A 16,517-nucleotide genomic window follows, 5' to 3' on the forward strand; every position below is an offset into this window, starting at 1 on the left:
AATGGTCACAAACTTCGAATTCTAAACAATAACGAATACTCCTTGCAACCAATTTCATTTCATACAATCGAAAACAAAGGCAATTTTTAAACTTTTATAATATTGTGAAGTTAATTAAAATATTAAAAAAAAATAGAAGGAAACCTTCAAATCTGAAACATACTTTTACTTAAAAATAGAGTTTTGTTTTACTCTATTTTTTTGAATATTTTAAGCAAAACCCCCGTTATTATCAAAAGAAATAATTTTTTGAGTATTCCTTTCCTCAATTGGCATGTGATTCTAATGTATAATTGTTTTTTTCATTTCTTAATATTATTCTACTTTATAAATATTTCTTAAATTTAATATTATTTTGAATTTTGAACTTAGTACATCATATAACAAAAAAAGACATGTATGTTTCCACATTATTAGAGTTTTGTTACTAATTATAAATGAATACTTTATTATATTTTCGTATTTTTAGTACACTACTTATTTTTGCTATGAACTTGTAGAAAATAAAACATAATTAATACGACTTATTGAATAAATTGTGAAATTATAAAGGTTTAATACATTTGGTTTCTAGTTTTGGGGTTTTTTTTTCAAAGTCGTCTTACGTTTTAAAAAAGTACAGTTAGGTTTCATATTTCGTTAAAAAATGTTCAAAATGATCCTTTTGACTTACGATGTTAAAAATATAACGGTGCAGTTGCCATTGTGGCCAAAACTAAATGACGTGTAAAGTTTTTGCAATACGTGTCATATATGATATCTTTGAATGTGTAATTTCTAAAAAAAAAAATAATGACGTCAGCTAGGTTTAACAAAATAGGTTAAATCAAATTACCCTTATCTAAGAATCCTATCGCGATTTCTGGATTTTACAATATGGTGAAACTGGTCTTGTAATCATAGTGGCGTGATGATTCCTTGAAGGTGAAATTTGAAGAACGTACGTATGTGAGGTAAGTGTTGTTAACCCTAACCTACTTGATGTTCTTGTTGTTGGATTTGGGGTTAGGATTTAAGGTGGAAATAGAGGGTGGAGTGGGGGTGAAAAGTATTGGTGGAGAGGAAGTGGATGGTGGAGTGGAGGTGGACAAAGATGGTGGACTGGAGGTGGAAACTAATGGTGGAGAGGAGGTGGATGGTGGAGTGGAGGTGGACAGAGATGGTGGATTGAAGGTGGAAACTAATGGTGGAAACTAAACCAGATATCTTTCATTTGTTTTTCGTTACTATCCATTTGGGACCAAAGTACACAGTTTTAAATTTAAAAGGGGACCATATTGCACATTTTTTTACCAAAGGGGAAACTAAATTTAACATTACATATAAGCACCTGAATGTAAACATTAAGCTTCACCTTCACATTACATGAACACCTACACCTGAACGTAAACATTGAGTTTCACCTTCACAGTACATGAACATAAACATTGACCTAGACCTTAATGTAAACATTGACCCACCTACGAACATCAACTTAAACAGACTCACATTGTCACAATGTTCACCGCAATAACAACACACACAGCTCCAACTAACAATTTTATCCTTTCTCTGACAATTTCACCATCTCTTTCGTCAATCTTTTCTTTATTACACCACTTGAAAAAGTTACAATACTTCCCTCTTGAAGATCCACCATGTTATTCACCAAATAAGCCACCAAAATTGGTTTTAACCCAACAATCTATGAATAAATAAATTCCAAATTAAGTGAGAAGGGTAAGCCAGATGTGAAGCCGTTAGCGTGGAAGCCGAACGTGATCATCGGTGTTGTTGCATCTTTTCCAAGGCTCGTCGTTGGCCAGGAATTCCACCAATGTTACCACCAACCCTTTTTCTCAATTATTGTTCAACCTTCTTCCTCCTCTTTGAATGAGTTTTTTTTGGTTGTGGTGTTTCAGGTGAAGAAGAAGACAACGATGAGGTGATGATTGCTGAAACGTTGGGAGAGAGACAAAATTTCTGATTTTTTGTGAATTGCAAATTGACAATTAGGGTTTCTGATTTTGTACATGATTTTGTGAATTGAGAATTGAAACTCTGATTTTGAAAATTGCAATTGGAGCTTCTGATTTTACACATGATTTTGCAGAAACCCTAATCCTTTTCTTTTACCAAATAACTTCAACTTTTTAACATTTCCACCTTGCCAACTCAATTCACCTCACCTTGTCACACAATAAAAAACTGTACACATCATTCAGTTTTCATCACGAAGGCAATTGTACCATTATGTTTTTAACGCTGTAAGCCAAAAGGACCATTTTGAACCGTTTTTAACAAAATATGGAGCCTTAGTGAACTTTTTTAAAAGATATGACGGTTTTGGAAAAAAGCCCAAAACTAGGGACCAGATGATGTATTAAACCAATTATAAACTATTATAACTTTTAGTAAAAATTATGTAGTGATAAATAATGTATTTAGAAGAAAGATGAGAATTGTGGAAATACTCTTTAATTGATTACGTGTTAAATGGAGTATATAAAACTAGTTACTGGGACTCTCGGACCATTATAACTATTCAGTTGCTTTCTGTATCCTATCATTTTTCTTTCTTTACTCATCAAACATGAGAAATATCAAAACTGACCTTTTAAAATGGAAAGAGAATTTGGTATATCCGTGTCCTCTCAACACGTTGTTTTTGTTTGTGTTTTTAATTTGCTTGCAGAAAATGTTAAATAGATTCAATTTAATAGATAGTTCCAATTTAATTTTAAATATTTTTAATATAATTTAATAATAAAATAATAATAACACGTTTGAAGATATTTTTGGGTAGAAAACACTTTTGAAGATAATTAAGCTTCTCATGACATTGACAAAATAGGTTTCTAATAGTAGTTAAAATCGTTTGTTATAGTGGTGGTCACATGATTGAAGCAACATGCTACAATGATAATAAAGACATAATTTAAATATAATAGATTTTATTAGTGTAGATTCCAGAAAATTATCGTGTATTATAGAACCGAAAGTCTAATTAATTTGTAATTAGACTTTGTAACGAAATGAGACAAAATAATTCAAAGCAATATAAATACAGTATTACAACCATAAGACAGTCTACTTGAATAGTAAACTACAGAGTCTCGGGTAGATATATACTTGAATAGTATAGTGAAATTCATGATGGACAATTCCTACTACAGTAATTCTTTGGTAGCCTTAAGGTCTGCAGCACCCTTCTTCCATTACCCTTGAAAACAAACAAGAACAGAAAAAAGGAAAAGAATAATTCAGGAGAGTCATACATTAAACCCACTCTCTTACTAGTTTATGGGTTATGGAATTTGGGAGAAACACCGTACATGGACATGAAATACCTAGGTGCATAGAGTATGCCAAAACTTATAAAAGAAGTACGAAAATATTGTTTTAAAGTTAAAAGATTAAATTTTTTTGATTAAATTTATTTTTTCATTAGCTTATGTAAACACTCAAATTTGTTAAGATAAATAAAGTTCATCACAAAAACAAATTAATAAATAAAGAATAGAAAAATAAAAAATAAAAAATACTATTTATTTTACTGTTTTCACCTCAAAATTAACTTTCTAACCTTTATCCCAATGACTCAAAATAATCCAACACATTTTTACTTTCTTACCATCCTATTTTTCTTCACACACACATCTCTCCTCCTCCACTCTATTACTCTTCAACAACACACATTTCTTTTCCTCCACACTATTACTATTTCCTATTATCACCTTAATTTAATCACTCTTACCATATTATCCTCATTTCCTATTTTCTTTCTTCATTCTCCACAATCATCAAACACTTATCTCTCTCCATATCACCATCTTCATATTTTAAAACTTTCATTTTCACTTGCATCTCGATCGGGCTATCTTCGCCTTCTACATCCAGATTCTCATCTCTTCATTTTTGTTTGTTTTTGTTTTTGTTTGTTTGAATTATGTTGTTAAAGTTTTTTATTTGAATTTAACATTTTCATAATTGTTTTACTGTTTTTTATTATTCAATTTTATTTATAGATCATTTTTTGAATAAAAACTCATAAAATTTTCGATTATCATGTCAAGTTTCAGTTTGCTTGATAATTGAAATTGTTTCATAATAATAATTTTGATTGTCATGTCAAATCTCAGATTTGCTTAATAATTAAAATTTTTATAATAATTTCGATTGTCATGTCAAGTATTAGATTTGTTTGATAATTCAATTTTTCATAATAATAAAAAAAAATTATTATCATGTTAAGTCTCATATTTGCTTGATAATTAAATAAAAAAAAAGTTTTCTTACAAATAAGTTTAAATAATCGTGTGATTCTTTTTGTCACCTTAATTTCTCTCAAACATATCAATTATGTTAAAAATCATAAAAAAATACAAAACTTTTCAAAATCACAAAAAGAATTTCATCTTGCATCTATTTTTGTATGTAGCTCATTGTTCATGTGACATTATTTTTTTTAATAATTCAAAAATACAAAAGAAAATAATAAAACCTTCAAAATAAAAAATATCAACCTTTTTTAAATGATGATGAGCCAGAATTATGTAATCCTTGATTTTTTATCATAAATGGAAATATGTAGGAGTGAGGTTAATCCTTGTTGGGTTCACTTCCCAAAAATTGAAAATTATCCATGAACATTCTCAAATAATTTTCTAAACAATTTTCCAAACAATTTCTCAAACAATTATCCAAACAGAATTTTAAAAGAACTACGTATCCCTGATTTCTCACATGAGAATACATAAGAGCGAGGTCAATCTTTATTGAGTTTCCCAAAAAAAATGACATTTTCAAAACCACATCATTTTTGCATATCAATTAAAGGAATTGCCTTTGCGTAGGCACTGTAGGGTTTTAATACCTTCCTTATGTGTAACCGACTCCCAAACTGAAAAATCTGATCCCGTAGATCATGTCTTATTTTTATTTTTGTTTTTTTCATAGTTTTCCAAAACAAATTATGATGATGATTCCCAAACGCTGATTTTTAAAGTTTCATTTATCCTTTAAAAGTTTCGTCGTTCCCTTCGCGATTCCAATTGTGACTGACGACTTCACTCGGAACGATTTTAATAAAGTCAAACCATTTAATTTTGTATGCAAAATTGATGTAGTTTTTTTACATTATATTTTTTCTCTCCCTTTTCTTTTTGGTATGTCTATGCTTGGTTTGGAATAATTGCATGTGTGTCTTCCTTTTTATTTTGATATTCAAAGTAATTGTATGTGTGTTTTTTGAAATAATTGTATGTGAATGTTTTTGCTTACTTGTTATATTTAAAATACTTGCATGACGAGATATTGAACCTTAGGGTAGACAACATGCTATATATATCTGGGACTTTTTTGTTATTTTATAGGTGTGGTTTATGCATTATATTTTCCCTTCACACACACATTATACATATCATGAGCGGAGTCCCATACTTTGGTTGAGTGCAACTTAGAATTAGAGGAGTTGTGTAGCGAAATCACTTGGAACATACTTCCTCCTTGGGTATCGTGAGAACCCCAGCGAGAGTCTGTTCGCTTCATTTGTGTCTTCACACCATTAAAAAAATATTAAGCAGTTTCATGTATCTTATTCAAAGATTATTTCGACATAAGTGATAAACTCAGTGTTTCTAAATTAATTAATCAAATAAAAATAAATAACAAAAAGAAGAGTAAGTCCATGAACTAAGATGATAACAAAATGTAAAATAATTCATATGAATTCTCGAACATGTACATAAAAAAATACATTTTACCTTTATAAATGTACATAAAAACCATAAAATATACATATATATTTGTAGTGTTGTTTTGAATTATTACAATGATAAAGGACCCCAAGTGGCCGATAGGGAAAAACAAAAGAGAAAATGAAAAAAACGCAAAAAGTACAAAAAAAGTGAAAGTCCTATACCTGCGAGATTCTTGTCTTGTGCTGACACTTGTTAAGAGCTGGTGGGTTGACAATCAATCAAATATCCAATTAAGAGATCTTAGGATAATATCTACATAAAAAAATAATAAAAAATAAAAAATACGAAAGCAAATTAGGTATACATATTGTACAAAATTGGCCAAATTTGCCCACAAGTGACCGAAATAAAACATAAGAAAAAAAAATAATAACAAAAATGTTTGTCTCATTGTACGTATTATACAAAAATACGAACATAAATGACCATCCAAATACAAAAAAAAAAGTAAAAAATAATAAAACACAAAAAAAAATTCATCGTAGTAAGGAGACTATTGGTCGGGTGATGGTGGTCTCAAGGAAAGCTCTGTTGAAGGAGCTTTAACACGAAAAGAAATGGGTTGAGTGATCTCTTTTTCTTCATGTATAATGGGATACAGAAAAATAGGAGTTAGAAAAAATGTAGAAAAAAATAGATAAGAAAACAGAGAAAGCAAGAGTAAAAAATGAACAAAAGAAAAAGATCGAGAAAATATAAGTTTACAGAGCGTAGAAGCAGAGAAGGTCGTGCACTCAGAGGTTCCTTCACTTAAGAAGTCCTCACAAACTTAGGAGCTCTCTCACCCAAAAGTTGTCAAGAACACTCAAAGGTTCTCTCACAAACTCTCAAAGCTCACACGTTCGTATCTAAATCTCATCATAAAGCAAAGTGTCGCTCAGCGCGGTTCGCTTCTTCTTTTATAGTTAAAACAAATTTCATTGTGTTGATAGTTTCAGTCGTTCTTATTGGAGACTTCAATAGTACCGGTTTTTGAAAAAGTTAAAAAAAAATTAAAAAAATAGTGAAAAAAAAATCAAAATATATGAAAAATCAATGAAAAAAAATGTCTTTGATGAGATAAAAAAGATTTCTGTATATATATTCGATTTTTTTTTTACTTTTTGTAAATATACAAAAGTTACTAATCTTTTCGGTTTTGTCTTGTGATCTATTGACCATTTAATCGCATGATGCTTTCCATTCAATGAGAGAGCACTTTTCTTTCAAATTATCTCTCTCATGCAATCACTTTAAGGTTAAGTTATCATAAATGATTTATTGTCTAAAATTTTAAATGAACTTATGTTATTTGAAGAAAGGGTAATTGTGACATATAAATCACTGTACAAGCATATTATAATAATTAATGATAGAATTGATAATAAAAAAACATCTAATTTCATAATTCTGCAATAATTGTCATGTACACAGTATTAATAATTGAAGACGGGATTCAGAGCACACAAATTCAGTTTTTAAAGTTTAAGCAATGAAACAAGTTTTTAAAGTTTAACTAGATAAGTACATCTGTAAGAAGCATTCAGTGGTTTCAAAGGACACAATTATACTTCAATAAAAATTTTGAACGTAAAAACTTATTTAATAAACAAACTTCACCAAAATGGGACAAATCCACTATTTGATTGAAAGCATATTTGAAGGCATGAAGAGAAGGTAGCCACTCAACTTAGTCTGCCACTAGAAATAAGGAATAAACCGATACAAAAATTAAAATTCCAAACATCAGCCACTCCATACTATTTAACCATATGCAAATTGACAAGCACGGTCATTGAGAAGGTACATGACACTTTATTGCTAAGTGTATTGTGTAAAAAATATGACCGATCGGTTTATCTTTGGTCAATCTGGTCAAATGATTTTCAAGGATATTGGATCGTAATTGGACCATTTGGACCAACGCTTTAATTGTTATTGGGCCAAAGACCCAACATAAATTAAAATGATCAAAGAATAATTAAGAATATCTAATTAGAGATATTAATCAGATTTTTAGATAAGTTTGTTAATATTTTATTCTGTTTATATTTTATTGGGCTTATGTCATTTTAAGGTCCATGAGATCACCTAAAAATACAAGGTCAGGGTCAAAATTCAGATACGCTTTATTCACATTCTACTACTCTAAAATACTCACATAGTGATAACTCTTCATTGATTATTCAATAAAAGAGCCAACCAAAGACTGAACGGTTAGCATCATATCAGGAGACCGAGTGGTTGCAAGGAAGTAGGCGGCCCAGATTAAAAGAGGACAGGCGATTCAAACATTCTAGATGGCCAAAGGCAAGGAAGACACGTATAATGAGCTTTATTTTCAAAATATAAGCTTTTAATTTCATTTTCCTTAAGATTTGTGACTTTGGTTATTTTAAGGTTCAATCATGATGAAGTTCTCGTATACAAATGTTGAATGCTTTAAACACATAACTGATTAAATGCATTGTTGGTTTACTTCTGATAATGTTTAATTTTCTAGTCAAATCTACTTCATTCAACGGTAGGAATTACAACAGTACATAATCCATGTACCGATAGTGTAAGAATTTTTACATTAACATTCAATCAAAAGTCACATATGGTAAAAATTGTAATTTTTAAAATACCTATCATGATTGGTTCCTAGTGTAATACTAAATACTCACAGTGCAAATAAATTAAAATTAACAAATATAAATATTCACCTCACTGATTCATTTGGTTTTCAGTGTTCATAGGAGGTAGATCAGGTTAGCAAATTACCACCAACTTAAAGCATATTTAAACTATTTCTTTTTGTTGATTCAGGATTAGTCATCAGTCATCTAAGTGCTTATTTTTGTTATACAAAACCATTGTATGGTATCTTACTAATTGAAGATCAACGATTCTCTAAATCTATTCTAGTAATGTCAATCCCATAAAGTTTTTATGTCATAATGACCTTTCTAGTAATGTCATACAACCAGCTTCCAGCATCTTGTACAAGATATCAATTCCTTAAAGTGTTCTTCCTTTCATACAATGTCCAATAATAAGAATGGTAAATGTCAACTTATCAGGCTTGCACTTCTCTTCCATCTCTGCCACAATTACATTAGTCTCATCAATGTTCCCAGATTTGCAATATCCACCAATGACAGGATTGTAGACAAAAGATTGTGGATCAATGTCACTCTGCTTCAATAGTCTCAAAAGATTATGTGCTTCTTGCAGTCTATTGCTCTTGCACAGAGCTTCAGCAAGTAATTCCTTTGAAACATCAAACCTGTCAGCCAGTGCAAAAGAGGAAACCAAGAATCCCAAAAGCGAATAATCAGGCAATGGCCCATCAGACCTCATGGAATCATATAACAATTTTGCTGAACTGTGGAGATTTGCTTGACAAAGGGACCTCAAAGCATATTGTAAGTCCAAAATGAATGAGACATACTCAACTTTTCCCTGGTGAACGGATAGAACTTGAAACCTAAGTTGGGATTGTTAAGGCTTTTAACAATTTCTAAGACATGAGAAGGAGTTAAGTGCTTACGGAAATAATCCAGAAATTCATCATCAAAAGAGGTAGAGCATAGAAATAGAGTAGAAACTATCTTGATAAACCAAGAATCAGTTGTTATGATTAACCCTTTCTTAGAGAGTCGTACCTGAGTAAGAGTAGGATAATGGGAGGCGTGAAAAGCAGTGACAAAGGAGAAAATCATCGGCTTGGGTATGTCATGTGTACATATTCAGGGAATGAAGGAGAATTTGTGGAACAATTGTTGAAAATCAGAAGTACCCAGGTCATCAAATTTTGTGGAACAATTGACATCGGAATGCTTAACCACGAGTCTGAGATGGTCGACGGTGTAGTTGAGGGAGCACAAAAACGCAATGGGAGTTGCTCCCTCCACCCCCACACATCTCTTCCTCCACCTCCCCAATTTTCTAAAATGCCAATTATATCCTTCTAAAATGACAATTATATCCTCAAAAGTTAAAATGGAGTAAAAAATATACAGCATTATACAATGCAGCAGAAAGCCTCTGTATAATAGACTCCAGTTTAGAATAAACGCTACAAGTAACCCATTAAAACAGATGGCCATGAATGCTATAGTCTTAAGAGAATATAACAATGCGACCTTTTTTTTCCATTTCTAGCATTTACCCTTCACCCAGTCACAAAACCAAGGATATGTAGAAGGATATATAGCAAATGATGGTAGAGTGCGTAACTAAAATAACGCTTGCTATCTACAATAGAATATTTACCATCATCTTCATATTTCTGTAAAACCATAGACGTTTCAATCAAAGAACAGTGACAGATATTTTCCAATGGGAGAGAAGAAACAGATAGTAGAATGAAATAACACACTTCCATGGTTCACAACGACGCTTTCTGGAATAGTTTGGCACACCAAAAAAAGCACAAATCAATTCTAGTTTTAGACAGATGTTCATAACCACAATTGCGACTACCATATTGCAGTTTTAGAAGTCTCCACAACCACAATTGCCGTTGCATCATCCTTCCCTTGTCCAAAATTTCTATAACCACGACTAAAATTTTAAAACATAGCGGACCGCCAAGCAATTTGAAGAAATGGTTTCCAATATGTGCAAGAGAACTTAAAGTTTTGTAAAGTTACAAGTATTTCCTAATACTCAAACACTTTTCCTCTACCAGTAATGATGATGGTATAACATAAAATGAATGAAAAAGAAAAAGAATAAACAATGAAAATCATGAAGTACCATGTCATTAGCAGCAAGTGTGCTGCCATTGTGGGCAGCAAACCTCCAAGTCAGTGTGGTCGCCAGCTTCGCTTCTCGCAGACACTCCCAAACAGATCAATCTAGGACACCGCTCCTCTACAATCAGTTCTGGAGAGTCTGACAGAACATGAAATCCTCCCTCAAACGGACGTCGACATCCGTTTCGCCTTAAACGGATGTCGACATCCGTTTCGCCTTAAACGGATGTTGACATCCGTTGAAGGATGTCATCCGTCCAGAGGCAGCGTTGCTTTTTCGTTTCGTTTTTATTTTATGGCTCATGCAAGGATTATAGGCTTGGATATTAAAAGGATTATTGGAAGTATGGGAAGGGTTTAGGGTTTAGGATTATAGGAAGGATTATGACTACGTACCTGGAGAGGAACCACGACAAGGACACTACACCATAAACGCACTGCACCACCTACTGTACCGAGAACAAGCAAAAGATTGCTTGATAATTCTTTTCACGATCACCAAGCTTTGCAGAAAAATATTTTACTCATACAAGGAACTACGTAGGTTATCAGTGAAATATGTTATAAATGAATAAAATTAAAAAACAATAATTTTAAAAATAAAATTTTACTGAGGGGCAAAATAGTAAAGGAAAGGTGGAGGAAGGGGCAAAAAAGTAAAGGGGAGGTGGAGGAAGAGATGTGTGGGGGTGGAGGGAGCAACTCCCAAACGCAATATATGTGAGGGCAAGACATGGAAGTACCGGACATGATGTTGAACAGCGTATTGCGAGTGTCTTCGCTCCCAAATGGCCCAATAGCACCGGACCAACCTGCTAAGATGTTCACTCCAGGCCCAATAACATCCGGTTTTAGTATCTGGGCCGTAACTCCATTGGGCCCATGCCACCACAGGCGAGGGAGAGTTGCTCCCTTCACCGTCACTCAATACTCCCTGCACCTCTCCATGACAAATTTGCCTCGCAGTAAATTTTCACCAACATTAACCTGTTTCATTAATTATTGTCCCCTCTATAAGAAATGAACCCCCACACCACGAACCTGCACACAAAAATCATTTATCTGTTTCTTCTTCTTCTTGGCGAGATTGTGGTGGTGGTGTGAGTCGGTGTGGTGGTGGGCTGTGCAGGTGGAACGTTGCAAGTGGTGCAAGGAACCGCGGTGGTGAGAGCTCGGGTTTGTGGTGGTGCTTATCGGAGCAGTAGAGGGAGCTTCGTTTCAGGTACGCGAAAAGAGTTATGTTAATCTTTCAACGGATGTGATGATCCGTCGACGGATATCAACATCTGCTGAAAGAGTAACGGATGTCAACATCCGTTCTCCCTTCAACGGATGTTGATATCCGTTGACGGATCATCACATCCGTTGAAGGATTGAGTTTCTCAAATGTATTCGAAAACAAATTAATAATTCAAATTTAAGTTCTGCACTCACCCGGCCTTGCGAAATACCATAAGCAACATGCTGAACATAATGCGTCAGCAATGAAGCATCACGTGGACCTCTAGGAAATCCACCGATATCCTCTTCTATGTCACCAACATCCGCATGCTCCTCCTCCTCATCATCGTGGTCAGGGGCTTCAAATGCCTCCTCCTGAACATCACCCTCATAGGCCTCCTCATGAACATCATCCTCATAGGCCTGATATGCATCCTCCTCAGTCGCTCGATCCTCAGCAACAGGGTCATCATGAATAGGAGCTGCACGCCTTCTCCGAGCCGAAGCTGTAGGTCGTCTCCTAGCTTCGCCCTGCGCATAACTCTCCTCTCGAGAACTCTCTCCACGAGAAGTATAAGATACACCGCGTGTTTTTACCATTTCTGATAAAATTTATTTTATTTAAATTAATAATTATTTCATTAAATTATAAATCATTATTTCATTAAATAAAAAAAAATTAATTTACATATAATTTCGTAAACATATTATAATTAAATTTTACATTTTAAATACTGTATAAATTATTTTCAAATCTAATAAACTAATAAACTAAAAACTAAAAACAAACTTAAATAAAACCATATTTAAATAATCAATTCAATGAAACTAAAATTAATTTAATTAAATTTATAATAATTTCATTAAATAAAATAAACAAAATTTACGTACTATTTTATAAATAAAATATTTAAATACTAAATAAATTAAAAAAAGAAAGAAAAACCGCCCACGGCACGACGGATGTTCCACATCCGTTTCGCCTTCAAACTAATGTCCGACATCCGTCCACGGATATGCGACATCCGTTTCAGTGCCAAACGGATATGCGACATCCGTTCTGGCGCTCCGGTCATCTTCTTCGCATACACAGCACAACACAGTGAACACTATACGCACGCACAACACCCATCCACGATCAAAACAATCCACCAAACCAAAGATACAACGCACATTCATATTCAATTCAAAATATCTAAACAAAACTAACCTCCTCCAGCAACAACTTTCTCCACTCGCGAATGATTAACGCACCACCGACGTACCACCACCGCCAGACCACCACAACACGAACACCCACACCAACACACCACCAACGGATCTCCAATGGATATGAACGACACCAAACAGATCTGGATGATGAGAAGAAACAGTGAGAAAAACGGATCTCACCGCCGAAACAGAGAAGAGAATGAGAGCACGAATGTGAGAAGAGAGTGAGACAGAGAGCGGGGGGTGCGGCTGAATGAGAGGAGAGATGATGAATTGTTTAGGGTATTAAGGTTAAAGTAAAAAGTAAAAATTTAAAGGGTCATTTTGTCATTATAAAATTTTTGGGGAGGTGCAGGGAGTATCAGTGGTGGAGGGAGCAACCTTCCAGGCGAGGCCCTCACCTTCAACGCGATCCCACCGAAGCTGAGAACAGCCGTTGGATATCCAACGACGCATACTCTCTGATCTCATCACCCGTGTTTCCCCCCACTGCCACGGCGGCCACAAGGTGACTGTCCGCCACCAGTCCTCGCCGCTCATCGCTGTGTTCGAGAGTATCATCTCCACTCCGCCCACGTCGCGCACAACTTCGCCCTTTTCTACATGCGCGTTAGGCCCTCTGTCACAGACCACTGATGATACTAATCCAACGGGCTGTTATGATAAAGGAGATGAATGTTTTGGAGTACCCGGCTGCAATGCTGCCTGTCGGGCTGTTATGCTTCTTGCCGGATACTATGAGTTTTATATCGATATATTGCCGGGTTGCTAAGATGTTGAACTTATATGCTGCCGGAACTTCTATAACGTCGTCTGTTGGGCTTTTATACTATCGAGCTTTTATGATCGTAGGGTATAGTTAGAAGGATGTTTTTATGCATGTGTCACTTATTGGTAACAACTTAAGTGGTGGACTGTGTTTTATTATTTTTTTACACTTACAATCGTGACATTGTTTGTGAGATGCATGAGTTCTTTTTAGAATTCATCCGTAAAGATTAGGAGTTCTTTTGAGAAAGCTTCTCTTTATTCAACTTGTTGATCGACTTAGTACGTCAAGAGGATGAGCTTGACATGATAAAACTGAACTTTTAAGATTGAAATCGAGATTAATAGATTGAGATCGAGTCAAACAAGGTTATATGGTTGAGATTGAATGAGGTTGAACTTTCAAGACTTAAAAGTTGATAGATGATTTAAGGTTGAGGTTGAGACTAAGTTGTCAAAGCTGAAAGACCCATAGAATTTGAAGCTAAGTGGAGGTCACACAATGAAGGTCGAAGGAGACTATGAGGACGAGGAAGTCGAATGGTCAACCTGTAAAGACTAAAAAATTGAAATAATTTGAAGTTAAGTTGTGGCCGAAGTAGGAGTAACGAAACAGACCAACCCGACCCTCAAAAAATGGGCCAGGGTAAGCTAGCTTGCCAATAAAAAACAAATTGAACTTTGCAACCCACCATGATTTGTTGGCGGCCTGGCAAGCTGGCTATCCCGCTTCTTTTTTTGTTTTCTTTTTCAAATATCATCAAAAGTCTAATATCACATGGATTGGTTGATGATGCATCAAGTCATCAAGGCTCAACTTGTTGGATGCTTATATAATCGAATTGGAAATGACCCTTCAGGATTATAGAAGACATGAAGAATAAAACATACCAAACGACAAAAATGTCCCCAACACTACTTGAAATGCTTCACATTTAAAGTTTTAGGGTTAATTATGTTTTTTTTATCCCTAAACTATTATGTGTTTTTGGTTTTCATCTCTCTTCCAATCTTTGTTCTATTTAGGTCCTTCTCTTTTTAGAAAATCACTTATTTAGTCCTTCATGATAATACTGTTAATTTTTCTTTTGACATGACAAATGGTTCCTCAATCCTTTGAAGACATGTGTATTGTGTTTCAGATTGACAACAAATCTGGATAACTCAGTAGAAAATCCAGATAGATAGATAAAGTGCATAAAGAACTCAGATAGTTAAGTGAAAAGTTCAGATAATATAACAAGTAGAGGGAGAACTCAAATAACATATTACGAAATTCATAAGATACATAAATTCTAGTTTCTAGTTTTAATGTAACACTAAAAAGTTGAAATATACTTATGAAAAAGAAAGATAAATAAATATTTATTATAAAATATAGACATGATAAATAAATAAATACTTATATTTCACTATAGACAAATTATAATTATTATAAAGAAAATATAAATAAAGTTAAACCACTTATATTACAATATATTATTCTCGTTTAATAACATATTTTAAACATCCTTATTAGTTTCTGCATGAAATATAAAAAAATGACCATAATAAAAATCATTTTTCTATATTATATTGAAGTATTATCCTAAAAACAAACATATCCTACCTACCTAGTCAATTATATTGTGTGGACAGAAAGAAAATAGGTCCTCCTAATTTTCTGATAAGAGCACTATCGAAGAGGCGAATTGATTGACATTCATGCTAATATGGATGTCTAATTCTAAATTCATAACCATCACATAACATTACTGCTACAGTATCATCCATTTTATTATCCAACTCTGAGGTCACACTGACCAATGCATGAAGTAAGAACCCTTTAGATGTTTTTGTTTTTCTCAGCCCCACCATAGCCCTCATACTTCTAATTAAATCATTTAGCTTAAACCCCTTTTAAGTTTTGGTTAATTTCTCTTATCATGCTAATTAACCAAGGTTATTTTTCGTCACCGTGTCAGTAGTAAGAAGATTATTTGATTTGAACTCATCAATAATGTTTCATGGGTCGCTCTCATTCCAATTGTCATGATGAATTCGTAGTTAATTTCTACCAAAATTAATGGCGCAGATAAAGACTCTTTTATCAATAAGTCAAAATAAAATCAGGGATTAATTTATATAATTGCAGAATTAATAACCAGTTATTTATTTGCTTGAACAAGTTTCGGGTGCTAATTAAAAATATTGGGTTTGGGTCCATGTTATGTTTTATTGACAATGAGACGTTAAGGCAGAATAATTGAGAGATTGATCTCATCACAGACGCAAGCTTTGCAGCCAATTTGGCCAGCATGCTTGAAGTGCAAGATTTACATTTGAATTTTACAGTGAGAAGAGAAGAGTTAATTATCTTAATAAACCCTCCTTAATTAGTTGAAAGAAAAGTATTTTAATTGCGATTAAGATACATACCAGAACATTAACTTTCATTGAAGCTATTGCCTTTTAAACAGAAACGAACACTGTTATTCTTGATCGCTAAAGGCCTAAATTCTTCTTTTTCCAATCCCATTTAACTGTGACAAATACAAAGAGATCAATATCTTCCTCTTGCTTGAGATACAATAAAACAGAAAAAGAAATTCACTTTGATTTTATAGCTATTTTAATTATTGTTTCTCGAAGTTGCTAGAATTTGCTAGTTGAAGTATGGGGAATTGGGTTTTGTAGAAAAGGAAACATGCACCAAAAGAATATCTAGTTACCACATGATATTTTAGTATCATAAATATAAAGACGAGTTACGTTAAGTAAAAATGGAAAACTGAATAACATTTTAAAAAAATATCATAAACATTAAATCTTAATATTTTAGGTTGAAAATTGTATTAAATTTTTTTATATA

At 33.3% G+C, this 16,517-nt stretch overlaps 1 protein-coding gene across 1 annotated transcript; it reads right to left on the reverse strand.

The window, feature by feature from the left end:
• Positions 1 to 8,588: 8,588 nt before the first annotated feature.
• On the reverse strand, positions 8,589 to 9,196 carry LOC108334812 (pentatricopeptide repeat-containing protein At2g06000-like). The gene has a single exon (XM_052869552.1). It carries the CDS (start codon positions 9,063 to 9,065, stop codon positions 8,724 to 8,726), a length of 342 nt encoding a protein of 113 aa, XP_052725512.1. The 5' UTR covers positions 9,066 to 9,196; the 3' UTR covers positions 8,589 to 8,723.
• Between the last annotated feature and the right edge of the window lie 7,321 nt (positions 9,197 to 16,517).

This window comes from Vigna angularis, chromosome 10 (assembly GCF_016808095.1).
Source record: "Vigna angularis cultivar LongXiaoDou No.4 chromosome 10, ASM1680809v1, whole genome shotgun sequence".
NCBI lineage: Eukaryota > Viridiplantae > Streptophyta > Magnoliopsida > Fabales > Fabaceae > Vigna > Vigna angularis.